The 19,400-nt window shown below is 38.5% G+C and overlaps 1 protein-coding gene across 1 annotated transcript in view; it reads right to left on the bottom strand.

The window, feature by feature from the left end:
• DOCK11 (dedicator of cytokinesis 11) overlaps window positions 1-19,400 on the bottom strand; it is a 214,143-nt gene that overhangs the window by 35,510 nt on the left and 159,233 nt on the right. The window contains 4 exon segments of the mRNA XM_070462215.1: window positions 4,577-4,683; window positions 14,671-14,728; window positions 14,806-15,022; window positions 17,253-17,365. Coding sequence (XP_070318316.1) covers window positions 4,577-4,683; window positions 14,671-14,728; window positions 14,806-15,022; window positions 17,253-17,365 — 495 coding nt within the window.

The following is a 19,400-nucleotide window of genomic DNA, read 5'->3' as shown; positions in this document are numbered from 1 at the left end:
AGGTTAAATATAAAACTTTCTGAGGATCCAACAGGGTATATTTACTCAAGAAAAATGAAAGCATATGTACAAAAGGTCACAGATAAGAATGTTTAAAGCAGCCTTATTCATAATAGTCCCAAACTGGAAGCAATCCAAAATCCATCCACAGTAGAATGGATTTTAAAGTGTTATGTCAAGAGAATAGAATATTTAGCCATGAAAAAGAACTTTTGATTTACTCAACAACATGGATGTATCTCAAAAATTTTATATCAAGCAAAAGAAGGAAGAAACAAAAGGGAGATACTGACTGATTTCATTTTTATGACACCAAAATACTGTTAAAACTAATCTACATCAGATATTGGGGCTGGGCAGACTGACTGGAAATGGGCACAATGGAAATTTCTGGGGTAATGAACATGTTCTATTTCTTGTTTCTGGTGGTAATTTATATGGGTGTAGACAACTGTCAAAATTCATCAAGCTGTCCACTTAAGATGTGTGCATTTTACTGTATGTTAATTTTATCTTAAAGTTATCACAAATCAAAAATCAGAAATGCAGTTTAAAAAAAATTAAATTATTATTGAGTCAACTCACCTACTTAAAGAAGCCACTAAATGAACAACAATTTGTATTTTTCATTTCAATAAAACTTGTGAATCAGTGGCAGTTATTTTCCATTGGCTAGGGCATGAGAAAGAAGCCCTATTATGTAACCTGAAACATAAAATGGCACTATGGAGAATATGATTCTATCTGTATACCTCAAATGAAAAGCACACATAAATTATTACTGTAGAAAACAGGAGTTCCAACAAATGTGATTACATAGGTAACTGATTATAGTTCTTGAGTAATAAATATTACTGCTTTCCTTTGGAGTACAAAAAAGGATCAGGCTTAAGGCCACTTCTATGACTAAGCTGAAGCTGCTGTTTGGAAAAAAGGATGTAACTGCAGTTGTGCTAATCCATTTATCTCCCATGAACTCCCTGGAATCTTCCTGCTTGTGAGCCCACACAAACTGGAGATCTTAGATGAAAATAATCTAATTCTAACTAAAAGTGAATTAGTCTAACTAAAATGAATTAATTTACCCCAGGATTCACAGTCAAGCAATAAACTGGGATTAAAATTCAAGTATCCAGATTCTCGGTTATGATTAATTAATCTAGCAAACATGTTTTAAACATCAACTCTTCTAAGTTCTGGGAGTAAAAGCCAAGTTTACTATCCAGTTGGTCAGTGATAAAGCCTGACATTTATGTAGCACCTAATGATTTATAAAAATCCTTCATGTTTATTGTAAAGTGACCAGAATAGTATTATTGTCTTTATTTTATTATTTTTCATTTAAGAAATATTTATTGATTTCATACTATGTGCTAATCATTTTGGGCTTCCCTGGTGGTGTAGCCATGAAATTAAAAGACGCTTACTCCTTGGAAGGAAAGTTATGACCAACCTAGACAGCATATTAAAAAGCAGAGACATTACTTTGCCAACAAAGTTTCGTCTGGTCAAGGCTATGGTTTTTCCAGTGGTCATGTATGGATGTGAGAGTTGGACTGTGAAGAAAGCTGAGTGCCGAAAAATTGATGCTTTTGAACTATGGTGTTGGAGAAGACTCTTGAGAGTCCCTTGGACTGCAAGGAGATCCAACCAGTCCATCCTGAAGGAGATCAGTCCTGGGTGTTCATTGGAAGGACTGATGCTGAAGCTGAAACTCCAGTACTTTGGCCACCTCATGCGAAGAGTTGACTCATTGGAAAAGACCCTGATGCTGGGAGGGATTGGGGGCAGGAGGAGAAGGGGACGACAGAGGATGAGATGGCTGGATGGCATCACCGACTTGATGGGCATGAATTTGAGTAAACTCCGGGAGTTTGTGATGGACAGGGAGGCCTGGCGTGCTGCGATTCATGGGGTCGCAAAGAGTCAGACACGACTGAGCGACTGAACTGAACTGAGCTGAACTGGTGGTGCAGACGCTGAAGAATCTGCCTGCAATGCAGGAGACCCAGGTTTGATCCCTGGGTGGGGAAGATCCCCTGGAGAAGGAAATGGCAACCCACTCCAGCATTTTTGATGCTAGACGGGCTCCTACTCTTATGAATCTTTTTTTCTTTTTAATTGGAGGATAATTGCTTTACAGTGTTGTATTGATTTCTGCCATACAACATGAGTCAGTCATTAAGTGTGTGTGTGTGTGTGTGTGTGTGTATACCCTCTCTCTTGAGCCTCCCTCCCACCCCCAGGTCTTATCCCTCTAGGTCATCACAAACACCGGGTTGAGCTCCCTGTGTTATATAGCAACTTCCCACTAGCTATCTATTTTACATATGGTAATGTATATGTTTTAATGCTACTGTGTCCCTCACTGTGTCCACAAGTCCGCTCTCTACATCTGTGTCTCTATTTATATTGACGAGGAGAGAGACTCATAGAGAAGTAGTAGGTTAAAAAAAGAAGAAGTAATAGGTAAAGCTTCTAGGCATAGATCATTTTAGCTAAATGAACCAGAGCTAGCTTGAGATTGCTTATATTTTAAAAGCACAATTCATAGAGTACAAAGTGTGTCTCTATCACTTGAAACTGCTGCTTCTTATGTTTTTTAATACAACCTTGAAAAAATTCATTTCTATGGGACTACACTCCAGTATTCCTGCCTGGAAAATCCCATGGACGGAGGAGCCTGGTAGGCTGCAGTCCATGGGGTCATGAAGAGTCAGACGTGACTGAGCGACTTCACTTTCATTTTTCACTTTCATGAGTTGGAGAAGGAAATGGCAACCCACTCCAGTGTTCTTGCCTGGAGAGTCCCAGGGACCGGGGAGCCTGGTGGGCTGCCGTCTACGGGGTCGCACAGAGTCGGACACGACTGAAGCCACTTAGCAGCAGCAACAGCACAACCCCTTTAATCTTTCTCTTTTTGTTCTTTTCTTTTTTTTTTTTTTTTGGTCTTCACATTCCTTAATTGTTAATGTCACTGTGATTCAGTTCTTGGTTCTCTGGTCTTTACTTGCTATATTATCTCCCATTATCAGTGTGCTTTGCTTCTCACACAGCTATGACTTCCAGATGTGGCTCCGCAACCCTGATCTCTCTCCTTAGATTCAATTCTGAATGTCTAATGACTTGATGTAGTTTCCATTTCAATAACCTTCCACTGATACTTCAAATTCAATAGTCATCAAAAAATGGAGTTCATCACCTTCCCTGTAAAATCATCCATCCATCATTTTTCTATAAATACCCAAACCTGAAACCTCAGTGCTACTTTTGACTCTTCTCCTACATAGCCAGCAAGTCTTCCTCTTTTCCTCAGTGTTCCCTGAACCTGTCACAAGCTGGGTTTAGGCCTGGCTGCTTCACAACTGGACACTTAGGGTAGCCCGCATTCCAGCCTCTGTCCCCAAACACCATCCATCGACCTCCAATACATTTCCCACATTACCACCAATTTAACCTTTCCTCCTGCTTCACTGCATCTTCTTATTATTCTGCTCAAAAACCTTTGACAGCAACTCAATATTCTAATCAATAAAGTCCAGACATTCAAAGTTTCTCAAATTTGAACCTCCACTACTACTCTTCCCTATGCAAACCCAATGGGTTAGCCAAAATGATCCATTCACTCTGCCCCCTAAAATATGCCTTACACTTTCCCACTTTTTAACTTTTAACCCTGCTATCCTCTGCTGCTGAAATGCATTCAGGGCATCCTCATTCTTCAAACCTCTCTCTAATCCTAACTCTCCTCAGCCCAAAGTTATCTGTTACCTTTGATTCTGCACGGAACATACTGTCTGTATCATTCAAATGGCACTGCCTGTCTTTTCTCTATTTTGTGTAGGTGGGTAGTCTCTTTAGGTAGACATTGGAGGTCAGGGAATCAGCACATCTAATTATTTTATAGCTCTTCTATCACCAAGTCCAAAACGTTGCTCATAAGTCAGTGCTCAACAAATATTTATTGAGTGAGTGACAACTGCAGCTGTTTACTATCCATATGAAGCTCAGAGCAGAAATTTTACATATTTAAAAGAGGAGAAGAAGCCTCCTCTACTTAGTATTTTTTTTTTTTAATTTTAGATCTTACTTTATTTAAGTCCATGCTAATGTATTTACATCTTACTGATTATGATACAGACTGTCTTTGTTGGGTTTTAGTACCTAAACAATAATGCACTATGAATAACAAGGTTATTTTTACAAGGTTATTTTAAATTTTAATTCTCAGGCTATCTAGAAACTGAATAGCTTAGACCAGACACTTAGTTGTTACATTGTTAACTCTATTTTTTATGGAGATATCTCCAGAGTATTGTGACTGTGGTCTGGTTACTGGGAAGGTGATTGGACAATGATATATGGTATATTTCTAAAACTAGACAGTAAAAACTGTTGCAGAGATAGGGCTCCACATTCCAAAAAGGAATATCTGTTACCTGAGTAGTTTTAATCCTTATAGTTCATCAACCCTTAGTTACCTTTCAAATTAAGTTAGCTGTAATAATTTCTTAATGTAAATATATTCAAAGAAGTTACATTTATCTAACTGGCAATGTAGGCCCTGGAGTCTTACTTCACTATAATGGACATCCAACATTCCAGCATCCTCTTTCATTGCTCCTTCTTCATCAGTGTTGGGAGTAATATTTTTGAAGGCTGAACATCCATTAGGGAATAATTCTGTGTGAATAAAAAGCAGCGAAGTAAATTTACTTTTTAAAAGTGCTTTGTAAATGAAAAACTTGCATTCATTAGTTATCCTTAAAAATATACACATATTTTGGTAAGTAACATAGTCATAATAGCAATTTTCAGTTACCAAAAAAAACCCCAATTTTAACAATTCTGTCTCTCTACTATACCTCCTACCAGTCTTTTCCCCAAACATAGAGCTCAAAGTACAAACAAATAAGTTTCATTCTCTGACTATGCCTCATCTGCAATGCCTACTATAGTAAATGTTTTCCTAATGTGATCTAAAAATTGTTATTAACACTTTGATCCTGTGCATGTTTATCATCTATCGCCTAAACAAAAAGGGCATGTACTTTTCAGGTAAACACTGATGAGCTTTTGTTGTGATCTCTAGTTCTTGTTTTACTGGAGAATTGGAAAAGTGGCCTAGGACTTGTAAAGAGAGGCAAGAAATAAAATAGATGCCAGGGATAAAGCATCCTTCAATGGGGAAACTGGAAGAACTAGAGCTTTTGGAGTTAGATAAACCCAGTTCTATCATTAACTGTGTGATTTTAGATATGTTTATCTCTCTAGGACTGTATCTGTAAAACAGATGGCAACTACTTATAAAAATTCAATGAAATGTAAAGTGTTTAGAACAGTACCTAACATACTAACATACAACAAGTATTCAATGAGTTAGTTTTACCAAAGCTACCAACAAGTAAACTAGGTTTCTCGAGATAAAATTAAATAATTGCTAGCAGTTGGTATAGTAAGTGACTGCAGTTGGACTGCTGGAAGGTAAGTAGTGAGCCACAGCTGAAAACTACTGCTGTAGGATTGTGGACCAGACTGTTACCATCAAACAAGAGTCTGGGGATAGAAGGCCACATGGTTGTTCTACAGATTTTGCACTTAGGAACACGTCCAGACACTCCTGCTGTGGTTGCATTTAACCCTATATGAGTGGGTTGTCACTTAAAAGGAAAATTCAGTCTCTTTATAACAGAATCTGCTAGTCAGTAGAAAATCACTGGTTGCAAAGGGGACAAACAGCTTTTGCCATCTACTGTTCTACAATCTAATAGTGATGCTTAGAAATGATGATGTTCTCATGACTAAATATTTGGTAAGCTTCCTGGTGTTAGAGGCTGGGGAAGGAAGAAGGAAGGTTTAAGAAAGGCAAAATTCATACCGAGATTTCTCAGCATTCTGATCATGTATCATGTCTTGGTCTATGGTACACTCATTGAGTAGAAGTGCATTGAGAGAACTTTTTGAAATTTAGAAGAAAATATCCCACTCTGTTACCTTTATAAAGTGAAGAGTTAGGCAGTTAAAGATGAGGGCCCAAAACTTGAGTGAACAGATAAAGAATATAGTCTTTAACAAAGAAAAGAGTCAACCTCCTGAGGGCCTCAGGCAGCTACATCCATGACTGGGGGAAAAATTCTGTCTACTCTGAGGATAGTTTATTCTAAAAGGTTCCCACATCCAGGGTTTATTGAGAAGCCCAGGATTTAGGAGAGGACAAAATGGGGCCAAAGCATCTTGGGAAAGAGTCTTTCGGTGTGTATCTCAAGTAGAGGTAGGGTAAATTATGGTTCCTCTCAGAAACAAACAGGTTAAGAGTTACTGCAATCCACTCTTCTTGCTAAGTGCATTATCTTGATTCCTATGCCTGATGATGCATCTCTAATTAGAGATCATCTGTGTGTGTATATATATAGATACACACTTCCCTTGTGGCTTCCCTTGTGGCTCAGCTGGTAAAGAATCCGCCTGCAATGCAAGAGACCTGGGTTCGATCCCAACACATACACACACATATTCATATATATATATATATATATATATATATATATATATCTCCTTGTTTGTCTAAGTTATCAACACCCACCAAACTATCCAATGATAATAGGACTCTTTTTTGTGGGTCTTCAAAATGCCTGGGGAAAACTTTGATTCCCTTTAGTCTTGTTTCATCGAGTCCTGTTTCAGATGAAACAAGTTACTAAATCTAGGCCAGTGTATATGTGTTTGAGGGCTCTTCTGTAGCCCTGTGTAGCATTATATCACCTGGTCTTAAAGGGTCTGCTTTAAATCTTTCTGGTATGTGACCTGGATTCCTGATTCTGCCCTTCAGAGCTGTGGCTTCTGTTTTCCTGATGTTATCCTAGGGCAAGCAAGATGCAAACCGTCCAAGTAGACCACTACCTTGAGCACGAATGGTCCCGTGAACAAAGTGGAGCAGAGTCTGGAGAGTGGGAAAGCTACCCCTGCTAAAATAAGACTGCTAGTTAGAAGAGGATTAGGAGATAAGAGCCTCAAGTGGAGGGCAGAAAGGGAAAAGGCTGTAACTGGGAAGGAACTGAGCAAAGGAAAAGCTACGCAGAACTGAAGCTGTCAGATCCCGGGTATAAAGACTTGGGAAAGGGACCAACATTACCCTAAAAGGCACGAAAAGAACAGACTCTATGGGAAAGGAAATTCCTTTTCCTGGGGTGATGGAGGAGCTCTGCAGGCCTGAAGCTTTGCTGAATCTCGGATGCTCTGTGGTGGTGGGAGAATGCACACTTGATTCTTGTCTACCCTGGGGGAAAACAGCTGTGCACTGTCTCAGGAAGAGAAGGGGAAGAGGTACATGAGTCTAGTCTCCAGAGAATGACACCTAGAACATGTTGACGTTTGCAGACAAAGTAGAAGTAAGGACATTTAGATCTGTTTTTCCATTATGTATTTTTGGGAGTGGGAGTAACTAACACCTCATATCACCGCTTAGAGGTAACCTAGTAAAAGGGAAGAAAATGAGATCCTTAAGATCTCTGGTACAAAGAGCAAGAGCTCTGGCTGAAAGAAGTATGAGGGTGGGGGTGAGGCAGGGAGCACTGTACCTCTCTCTCCACTTTCCCTTTCAGTTCAGTGCCCGAAGCATGACAAACAGGATCTAGAAATGGCCCCTCTCTGGTGTTCTGTGGTCACTTCAGGATGCCCAGGGACCAAGTCTTTGCTCACTCAAGCAATCACCCAAAGGGACAAACCTATTTTTTTTCTTAAAAACTCTAAACAGGAGAACATCTGTCTCCAATGTGTCAGCTGTAGCATTTCATTCCATCTTGATAAAAAAGAAAGCTTTATGATGACTTCAAGAGAAATGGCAGAACTTTGAGAAAACTGAAAAATTTTGGCAATTGATATGTCAGAGATTTTGTCTTAATCATAAAAGGATATTTGATAGAAAGCAAAGGGTTCTACAATTGCTCTATTATTTTTGATACATAAGTTTGCCTTAAGTATAAATGGAAAATTTTCTTTCAGTCCTGCACTCAAATGTACTTTTATTTACTCTGAATATCCAGGTCTTACCTAGGTTATGGATTTCTCAGACTGGAAAACAGCGTAACAGATTAAGAGTTTAACTTGTGTTTTAACATTAGTGGTTTCAGTTCAGTTCAGTTCAGTCGCTCAGCCATGTCTGACTCTTTGCAACCCCATGGACTGCAGCACACCAGGCCTCCCTGTCCATCACCAACTCCCAGAGCTTACTCAAACTCATGTCCATTGAGTCGGTGATGCCATCCAACCATCTCATCCTCTGTCGTCCCCTTCTCCTTCTGCCTTCAATATTTCCCAGCATCAGGGTCTTTTCAAATGAGTCAGCTCTTTGCATCAGGTGGCCAAAGTATTGGAGTTTCAGCTTCAACATCAGTCCTTCCAATGAATACTCAGGACTGATCTTCTTTAGGATGGACTGGTTGGATCTCCTTGCAGTCCAAGGGACTCTCAAGAGTCTTCTCCAACACACAGTTCAAAAGCATCAATTCTTCAGTGCTCAGCTTTCTTTACAGTCCAACTCTCACATCCATATATGACTACTGGAAAAACCATAGCTTTGACTAGATGGACCTTTGTTGGCAAAGTAATGTCTGCTTTTTAATATGCTATCTAGGCTAGTCATAGCATTTCTTCCAAGGAGCCAGCGAGTGTCTTTTAATTTCATGGCTGCAGTCACCATCTGCAGTGATTTTGAATCCCCCAAAAATAAATTCTGTCACTGTTTCCACTGTTTTCCCATCTATTTGCCATGAAGTAATGAGACAAGATGCCATGATCTTAGTTTTCTGAATATTGAGTTTTAAGCCAACTTTTTCACTCTTCTCTTTCATTTTCATCAAGAGGCTCTTTAGTTCTTCTTCACTTTCTGCCATAAGGGTGGTGTTATCTGCATATCTGAGGTTATTGATATTTCTTCCCGGCAATCTTGATTCCAGCTTGTGCTTCATCCAGTCCAGCATTTCACATGATGTACTCTGTATATAAGTTAAATAAGCAGGGTGACAATATACAGCCTTGACGTACTCCTTTTCCTATTTGGAACCAGTCTGTTGTTCCATGTCCAGTTTTAACTGTTGCTTCTTGATCTGCATACAGATTTCTCAGGAGGCAGGTCAGGTGGTCTGGTATTCCCATCTCTTTCAGAATTTTCCACAGTTTATTGTGATCCACACAGTCAAAGGCTTTGGCATAGTCAATAAAGCAGAAATAGATGTTTTTCTGGAACTCTCTTGCTTTTTCAATGATCCAACGGATGTTGGCAATTTGATCTCTGGTTCCTCTGCCTTTTCTAAATCCAGCTTGAACATCTGGAAGTTCATGGTTCACATACTGTTGAAGCCTGGCTTAGAGAATTTTGAGCATTGACTTTACTAGCGTGTGAGATGAGTGCAACTGTGTGGTAGTTTGAGCATTCTTTGGCATTGCCCTTCTTTGGGATTGGAATGAAAATCGAATTTTTCCAGTCCTGTGGCCACTGCTGAGTCTTCCAAATTTGCTGGCATATTGAGTGCAACACTGTCACAGCATCATCTTTTAGGATCTGAAATAGCTATACTGGAATTCTATCTCCTCCACTTGCTCTGTTTGTAGTGGTGATTCCTAAGGCCCACTTGACTTCACATTCCAGGATGTCTGGCTCTAGGTGAGTGATCACACAATTGTGGTCATCTGGGTCCTGAAGATCCCTTTTGTACAGTTCCTGTGTGTATTCTTGCCACCTCTTCTTAATATCTTCTGCTTCTGTTACATCCATACCATTTCTGTCCTTTATTGAACCCATCTTTGCATGAAATGTTCCCTTGGTATCTCTAATTTTCTTGAAGAGATCTCTAGTCTTTTCATTCTATTGTTTTCCTCTATTTCTTTGCATTGATCACTGAGGAAGGCTTTCTTATCTCTCCTTGCTATTCTTTGGAACTCTGCATTCAAATGGGTATATCTTTCCTTTTCTCCTTTGCCTTTCACTTCTCTTCTTTTCACAGCTATTTGTAAGGCCTCCTCAGACAACCATTTGTGGTTTACCTTGTAACTATCACACTTTAATCACTAAATTAGCAAAATCAGGTATTTCAGATCATTGGAATGATTGAGGCTAAGGGAGGGAAACTCTAAGGATTTTACTAATGCCACCATTTCAGAATAAGACTTTCTAGTTTAAGTGAGTAGAATTTTCCAGGCTTAAAAATAGATTGCACCTATAAATAAATATGTAAAGTTCTCCTAAATTTAACATTACTTTTTGTTAAAATGCAAAATAGCATTTTTTTCCTACTCAGAGAAGGGCTCTTTGATTTCTACGAAGGATAAATTCTAAAAAAAAACCTTGAAAGTACTGTGAAATAAATATTTAAATGATTAGTTTAAAAGCACTGTTTCACTTATTGAAATATGTCACATTGTTTGATGTTCAGGCTATCTGCCTCAAGCCAGTGTCCAAAAAAATCTCACAGCAATATTTATGTATAGTTAGTTGCTCTTTTCTCCAATCCTATAGTTATAATTCTAAAAGCTTAAGTACTGATAATGGAGATAAATAATTCACTATTTTTGCTTAGTTTTAAGGTCTTTGCACTTGTGAAAAAATTCTGAAGAAATACTTTATTATATTTAACTATTTTCCATATCTAACAGGTATAGGTTTATACTTAGTAGACATAAAACTCATTTCAAATTTCCAATAACTGAAAAGATGACATAATATTAACCTGATATATCTGAAAGACACACCTAAAACTGTGTTTAGTGTTCTCATATTTGTTAGTTTATTTGTAACTGCAGGTGTGCAATTTCAACATTTGTTTTTATGGCAATTTCACAGGCATACCAGTTATGTAGGGGAAAAAAACAAACCTCAAATGAGGCCTGCTTTTGATAATTAATCTACTTCTCCATTTTAAAACCACATATGAACTAAAAAGAAAATACTGGAGGATACCAATTTCAAACACATGATTGTTCAAAAGAAATTTAGTACCAAACAGAAAGTGTAAAATTTAAATACAAGTAAAATGAATCATTTCAGTCATGCTATTTTGTTTGGGAAAATATATATAGTTAACTGTAGAAATTCTATAATTAAAAAATAAAACAAGGTAGTGTTCTTGTAGCCAAAACCAGAGTGATGTGACTCCCACAAGATGGTTTCATTTTGCAGTAATGTTACTCATTTGACTGCCTTCAAGGAAATACTGGGTTGGCCAAAAAGTTCTTTCAGGGTTTTCCATATGATATTACAAAAAACCCAAATGAAGCTTTTGGCCAAACCAATAACTTGGCAATTATGATAGACAGTGAGAGGTTTCTTTGCAGTGCCCAATGTCAATCAATTTTTTTAAACTTTTTTTATTTTATATTGGAGTAGAGCTGATTAACAATGTTGTGACAGTTTCAGGTGGACAGCAAAGGGCTCAGCCATACATATACGTGTATCTATTCTCCTAACTCAACTGTTTTACTATTTAAGTAGTTGTTACAGTAGTCAACAATACCAATTTTGGAAAGAGAAGCTTTCAGGCAGATTCCTGAATTAGACTTGTTGAATCCTGAACCCTTTAAGACCATGATTCCATTTGTGGCCCCCTCCCACACCTGCAACCAGCCCCAGCTCTATTGAGACATAATTGATATTGAACACTGTGTAAGTTTAAGGTGTATATGTTGATTGGATACATGTATATATTGCAAATTGATTACCACATTAGAGTTCATCACCACACGTAATTACCATTTTGGACAGAGTGAAAACATTTAAGATCTACTTTCTTAGCAACTTTCAAGTATATAACAAAATCTTCTTCACTATAATCACTACATACATTAGATATCCAGAACATATTCATCTTGTAAGTGGAAATGTGTACCCTTTGACCAAAATCACCCTATTTTTGCCATCCCTCTGGCTACTTCCATTCTACTTTCTGCAGCTACAAGTTTAGCTTTTTAAGATTCCACATATCAGTGAGATCATATGGTATTTGTCTTTCTCGAACTTACTTCACTTAGCATGATATACTCAAGGATCAGCTGTGTTGTCACAAATGGTAAGATTTCCTTCTTTCCATTGACTTCATGTGCCTTGTCTTCTTCATCCATTCATATGGATCCATTTCTCATTTCCGTAATACTCATTAGCATCCTTTCATTTTAAGTTGAAGAACTTTTCTCAGCATTTCTTGGAAGACAGGTCTAGTGGTGATGGACTCCCTCAGCTTTTGTTTTCCTGGAAAAGTACTCATCTGTCCATTTCTGAAGGACAAATTTGCTGGATGGAGTATTCTTGGTTGACAGTTATTTTTTTCTTTCAGAACTGGAAAAATATCATCCTACCCTCTATTAAAAATTAGCCTTTAAGGTTTCTGTTGATAACATCCTTTAGATCATATAGGCTTTCTTCACTCTTTTTCATTTTTCTTCTTTCTGACTCGATAACTTCAAAATATTTAAGATCTACTTTCTTAGCAACTTTCAAGTATATAACACAGTCTTGTTCACTATAATCACTATATACATTAGATATCCTGAACATATTCATCTGGTAAGTAGAAATGTGTACCCTTTGACCAAAATTTAATTCAGACTATTTCTTCTGCTTGATCCATTCTGTTTTCAATACCCTCTATTTCAGTTTTTACTTCATTGTTTTCATAAGCACCAGAAAATGTTTGGTTCTTTTTTTGAGACTTCCAACTCTGTTTAACTCCTCATTTTGTCTGTGTATTATTTTCCTGATCTTATTGAATTTTCTGTTTTATTGTAGCTCATTGTGCTTCCTTATAAAAGCTATTTTGAATTCTTTATTGGATAAATTGCAGATCTCCATGTCTTTCTTACTACAAGATTATTGTGATCCTTTGGTAGTGTCATAGTTCCTTCATTTTTCATGTTCCTTGAAATTTTGCATTGCTATCTTCACATTTGAAATATCAGCCACCTTAAACCAATTTTACTGATTGATATTGGGTGAGAAATACTTTCCATCTGCCCTGCTAGGGATTCTGAGGCTTTTACAGACCTTCTATGGATACACCTGCTCTGTGATTCTGGCTCCCACATGTGACAGAATTCATGAGCACATATGTCTTTTCTCCATCATGTAACACACTAGGCCAGGTGTTAACAGCCTCCCATTTGATTTCCCAAGGGTGATGCTACTTGAGGTCTCTCCCTGGCTCACAAACTCTGGCTGGCTTTCTGCACAAGCTCACTAGCCTTCTGTGAGAGGTGGCTCTCACTGCCTTCAGCAACACACCCAGAGATCCAGCTACAGGATGGTGGAGAGTGTGGCTGAAGCACATGGAGCACCAGGGGTGCCTGTGGGCCAGTGGGGGATCCACAGGCTAAATATCTCTAGGGATTTGTCGGCAGCCTTTTTCATTGAGTCTATGATGTGGTTAGTAGGGTCTGTTTGCGTGTAACGCCCTCTAAGAATCCTATCTGCTGCTCTCTCAGCCTCTTCCTGCCTCCGTCATTCAGCTCACAACTCAGTACTCTGGATGGAGCAAGAGAGAAATGGGCCTCTTTGGGAGCATCCTGTGATGCTGGGAAACACAGTACCCCTTCATATGCTCTCACTTTTCCCTGCATTAGAAATCAAGGGTGAGAAAGTCTCTCTTGGCACTGAGCTGTGCCACCTTGTGGAAAACGTGACATGAATACATCAAACTATTCCTCTTACCCTCTTCAATGCATTCAAACTTGTATAATTTTTGCTCCAATAGCATGCTGGAACTTCTGCACGGGACTTCTGGACTTCCCCCAAGGCTTTCTCGTCTATGGGTGATTATCTAAAACAAGTGTTTTCCAGTGGACTCTAGACTGCAGCTAAGTGGGGCTGGAGCCAGCTCACAGGCCACTGCAAGGTCCACAGACAGGACACAGGTCTGTCTGCCTATTACCCAATGCATGGGTGGGTAACATTCCTCCCAGGTCCCTTGGTATGTGGGGCTGGATCCCACAGCTCCCACAAAGGTACTTCATCCATGTATGGATGCCAAATTGCTCTTGAGATGAGCATACCAAAAAAATGACATAGGGCCATCTAGCTGATGTGTGAACTCCCTTTTTTGTCTTTTTAGCATTTTTAGAAATATATTTCTTTCTTTATTTGCCTGCACTGGGTCTTAGTTGTAGCAGGTGAGACCTTTAGTTGTGGCATGCAGGATCTGATTCCCTGACCAGGGACAGAACCTGAGCCCTGCACTGGGAATGCAGGGAAGTCCTTGCAACTCCCTTTCAATACCAAGATACTGTTATACTAAAATGACTGTAGAGATATAATTCATGGACAGTTGTTTGTAAAGTTGGGGCAGACAGGGGAAAATAAGTGATGTACGTTATCCAGAGCATCCCATAAGCCCTGAGAAGAATTTAATCTGTGGCAGTCTTCCAGGGAGACAGTCTTGGAAAATAAACATTGAGCATCAGGACTGGCCCTGTACTATTTAACTTATTCTTGTACTCTTAATGAAAGCAGAAGGCAAATGAACAATCCAATTTTCTTTTAGAACAACTTCTGTTCAACAGTGAGTGAGATGAAAGATGAGCATATTTTTCAGAGCTCAATCATATGCCATTCGTAGCTGCAAGCTACAAAGATAAAACTCCTTGGGCTAACTGAAATTCTCCCCATCCCTAAGAATAGAAATATCTCACTTTTTTGATGAAGAAACTCTGCAACCAAAGCTGCTATGTGGACATAACATATTGCTGCCTGAAAAAGGAGAAAAAGAAGGAACCTCCCAGGGGTCTGGGAGGGCTTTAGTTTAGAACAAAGTCATAAGTAGTCACCGCTGAAAAATCTCCATTTTTTATATGAATCTTGGCCATGCTATCAAGCCAGGTTTTCCTGAGCTCTGGGGTACTTGCATAGGACTTGGCTAAGCTATACTGGAGATCAATTATTATTTCGGGGTCCTTCTCATGCTCCTTCATTTAAGCTGTGGCCATAAGAACAGTTCGGATTCTCTTGGTCAAGTCTTTGACTTCTGAGGGAAAAGCAGTTGCCCAACATCAAAACAAACAAAAAAAGACGTATTTATCAATATGGTCTAAGCCTAAGCAGCCCATCTTGGGAATAACATAGAACTTTTACCCCTTGTCAGAGTTCTCGGTATTTGGTTCTTGGTTCTTGGCAGGTGGGCATGCCTAAAGAGTTTTAAATTAACTCTTTAAAAAAATATTCTACTATCTCAGGCTTCAAAGGCACTGAGTTTGATGGCAGTATATTCCTAACACATAAAAGCACAGACTCTGGAGCCAGACTACCTGGTTTTGGACCCAACCTCCTCTGCTGTCATTTCGATTGCCATGAAGGTAATCCATATTAGCCTTTATTGTTTAATTTTAGTTACAATAGTAACTAAAAATTGATATCTTACTATGTACCAAGCAGTGGCCTGGGCACTTCACATGTTTTAAACTTTATAACAACATTATGAATTAAGTACTATTATAACTCATTTTACCCATTGGAAAACCAAGATACACAGCAGTTAAGTAGTTTGGCCAAAGTCGTGAAGTTGTTAGGTGGTAGAGACAGGACTGACATCCAGGCAGTTGGGCTACAGAGCTCATGACCTTAGTCATTCTTCCATCCACCCACTACCATATGCATTAACCTGAAAACCAATTTCCAATTATGGAAATAAGAGTTTATGAATCACAGAACACTCTGAAGAGCTTAAATACATCATTACTTTCTATTAAAGGGTTGCCTTAGTCTTTAAAAATAGGGAGTTAGAGTTTCCTATTCACCCCACTGGAGTAATCACAATTATATGTAGGGTTCTGAGAAGAGGAGTAGGGAAAAGTACAGGCCTTAGGGAGCTTTTTAAAGTGAATACCACCAAAGGTAGAGAAAATGATTTTCAAAAGAGTCTTCTAAAGATGATTTTTAAAAATTATTGATATGTGTTTGTGTGTGTATATAAAGTCTCTTCATATACATTAATAGAGATTTCATTTACTGGGAGAAATCTATACCTTTGTTGTAAGAGAGTTTATTGGTAATGATTGCCCTACCAGCATAAAGCTGTCATTTCACAAATTAGTCATGAAAAAGATTTCCTATCAAGCAGGACTAAAACAGACCCCATTTACTTCAAAAATGTTGGCAGTCTAACTTTTATATAACATGGAATTAAGGATGGTAAAAAATGGAAAATACTCTTAGGGTATGAGTGAAAGATGGTCAAGGACATAAGTTATTTCTGTGCTCATGGGATTAGTTGGAGCATATACTGATTTCATAAGGAACCAGTAGAACTGCCTGAAAAGTTCTACTTTCCCAGCCTGAGAATGGCTGGCACTATTCAGTGTTTTTTGTTTTTTCAGTCTAAGCAACATTCCTATGGGAATATGTTTTGGTACAAAGATTCAACATGTCCCAAACATCAAGTATGCTGTGACTGCAAACTTTTTTTTCCAGATTTTACACAAATTGTCAAATTATGCTGGAAGATGACCTTTCCCAAGAATGGGGACAATTCCTCTGGGAGGAAACGTTCTCTATTGGCAAAGGAGTCTTCTTCCCTTCCACATGTACATCACTGAAGAAAAGAAACTACTCTCCATGCAACAAAACAACAAATAAACTTTTACAACATTTTAGATTTGAAATATATAGGTAGGTCTGAGGAGTGGTGGTCAGGGCTGTGGGTTTGACCTCAGCCAACGGTTACCTAAGAACAATAGCCTTGGACATGGGTTTGCCAATGAGTATCTCTGGCAAGCCCCAGTTAACAGATGATTCTTTCAACTTGGAATATCATGTAGTAATGAATCCCTTCTGTGCCATTTCTCATCTGCTGACAAAGGATCCAGCAGCTATTAGCAACTCTAGAAAGTGATGTTTTGTGAAATTTCCAACTCAGTGTTTAATTAACCAATCTTATAAATGGTAAAAACGGTTGAGGAAAAAAAAACATTTCTTTTCTAAGTAAGTTTAAATATCAAGTCCAGAAAAAAATTCAAATCATATCATAATTATGTACACACAGTATAGTCATTTCATTCACCCATTCAACTAATACTGAACATTTACTGTGTACCTGGCAGTGTTCTAGGTGATAGAGGTACAGGGATGTACTAGACAAAGCCTTGACTCATGAAGCTCACATTCTGTACACTTGATACTATATAAAAGTTGTGAATCCAGTGCAGAGTTTACCTTGAGAAGTGAAACTCCCCTGACAGTGAACATGGTTCTAATTTTTCACTTAAAGTGAGAACATACCTTCATAGGTCTGTCACTGTTTGCAAAGTTATTGATAATGAATAAAGACTCCTGAAATCTCGATCCTCCACTTAGTGCTACATCTGCTATCAGCTGGCTTACAGCTATTATTATCTGTGGAAAGAAGAAAACACCATCTTTCAAATGTCTTTTGAACACATGCTGCTTGTTTTTATCAATGTACAAACCCATAGGCACTCATACAAAATGCTTCTTTTAAAGATATTAGAATGCCAACAAAATCTATTTTCTTCTTACATGAGGGGTTTAAATTCTTCTATTGAAACAGCAATGGTAGGGGCTTCCCTGGGGGCTCAGTGGTAAAGAATCTGCCTGCCAATGCAGGAGACATGGGTTCGATCCCTGGTCTGGGAAGATCCCACATGCCACAGATCACTGTGCCACAACTAGTGCATCTGCATTCTAGAGCCTGTGAGCTGTAACTACTGAGCCCACATGCCACAGCCACTGAAGCCTGCGTGTCCTAGAGCCCATGTTCTGCAACATGAGAAGCCACTTCAATGAGAAGCTGGAACACAGCAATGAAGAGCAGCCCCTACTCATTGCAAATAGAGAAAAGGCTACACAGCAATGAAGAATCCAGCACAGGCAAAAATAAGCAAAAAAAAAATTTTTTAAGCTAAAGACAAAATCATATCATAAAAAAAAAAATCAACTTCAGTAAAGCTGCAAGATACAAACAAAATTAATACAGAGAAATCCCTTGCATTCTTATACACTAACAATGAAAAATCAGAGAGAAATTAAGGAACAACTCCTTCACTACTTCAACAACAAGAATAAAAACCTAGGAATAAACCTCGCTAAAGAGACAAAAGACTCAAATGCAGAAAACTATAAGATACTGATGAAAGAAATCAAAGACAACACAAACAGATGGAGAGATATACCATGTTCTTGGATTGGAAGAATCAATATTGTGAAAATGACTATACTACTACCCAAAGCAATCTACAGATTCAATGCAATCCCTATCAAATTACCAATGGCATTTTTCACAGAACTAGAACAAAAAAAAAAAAAACAATTTGTATGGAAACACAAAAGACCCCAAATAGCCAAAGCAATCTTGAGAAAGAAAAATGGAGCTGGAGGAATCAACCTTCCTGACTTCAGACTATACTACAAAGCTACAGTAATCAAGACAGTATGGTATTGGCACAAAACCAGAATTATAGATCAATGGAGGTTTCTAGTTTCAAATTTTATTGAGATTTCTCTTGGTTTGATGTGAAAAATCTTCCAAACTCATAGTATAGCTAGACCTGAAACCATTTTCATAATTAGTGAACTGATACAATGGTAGATACAGGTATCTACCTTCAATATGCTTGCTAGTTAGTAGTTTTGGCAAAGTTGGGAATAAATGACATTTCTTTGATAGTTTCTTATTTGTTTTCACTAGTCTATCTCAGTGTGCTAGACTTCCAACTCCAGTGCCTCAGCTCTTTTATTTGTTTCTGACTAGGGCCTATCTAAATAGTTTAGACAGCAGTACATGTTATAACCTATACATTACATAATGATTAACAGTACAATGCCACGTAATGGTGCTCTTAGGCCTCACTGATGGCTCAGCAGTAAAGAATCTGCCTGCAGTGCAGGAGATGCAGGAAATGTGGGTTTGATCCCTGGGTTGGGAAGATACCCTGGAAGAAGGCATGGCAACCCACTCCAGTAATCTTGGCTGGAGAATCCCATTAAGAGAGGAGCCTGGTGGGCTACAGTCCACAGGGTCGCAAAGAGTCAGACATGACTGAAGCAACTGAGCATGCATGCATGGTGCTTTTAAATGTCTCAGGCTCCTTTTAATGAATGCTTATATGATTCAGGCTAAGGTGTTAGTGGCCAGAAGCTTTACCCCTTGTCCTGAGAAGCAAGATACTGTTGGAGTTGGGTGCAGGCTCCCAACTGACCTAGATTCAAACTTTATCAATTATGCACTGAATGGCATTGAGAAAGTGAATTAACTCCCCTGTGCCTCACATTCCTTAAAGGCAATATAGGGATAATAACAATACCTACATTATAGAGCTGTTATGAGGATTTAAAAGATCATAATCATAATACTACACTTAATCAGTTTATTTAGCACTTAGAACCAGAATCTGCACTTTATTAATTCATT

Source organism: Odocoileus virginianus, unplaced genomic scaffold, assembly GCF_023699985.2.
Source record: "Odocoileus virginianus isolate 20LAN1187 ecotype Illinois unplaced genomic scaffold, Ovbor_1.2 Unplaced_Scaffold_1, whole genome shotgun sequence".
Lineage (NCBI taxonomy): Eukaryota > Metazoa > Chordata > Mammalia > Artiodactyla > Cervidae > Odocoileus > Odocoileus virginianus.
Note: the sequence above shows the minus strand (reverse complement) of the source record. Positions and strands in the feature narration are given on the sequence as shown.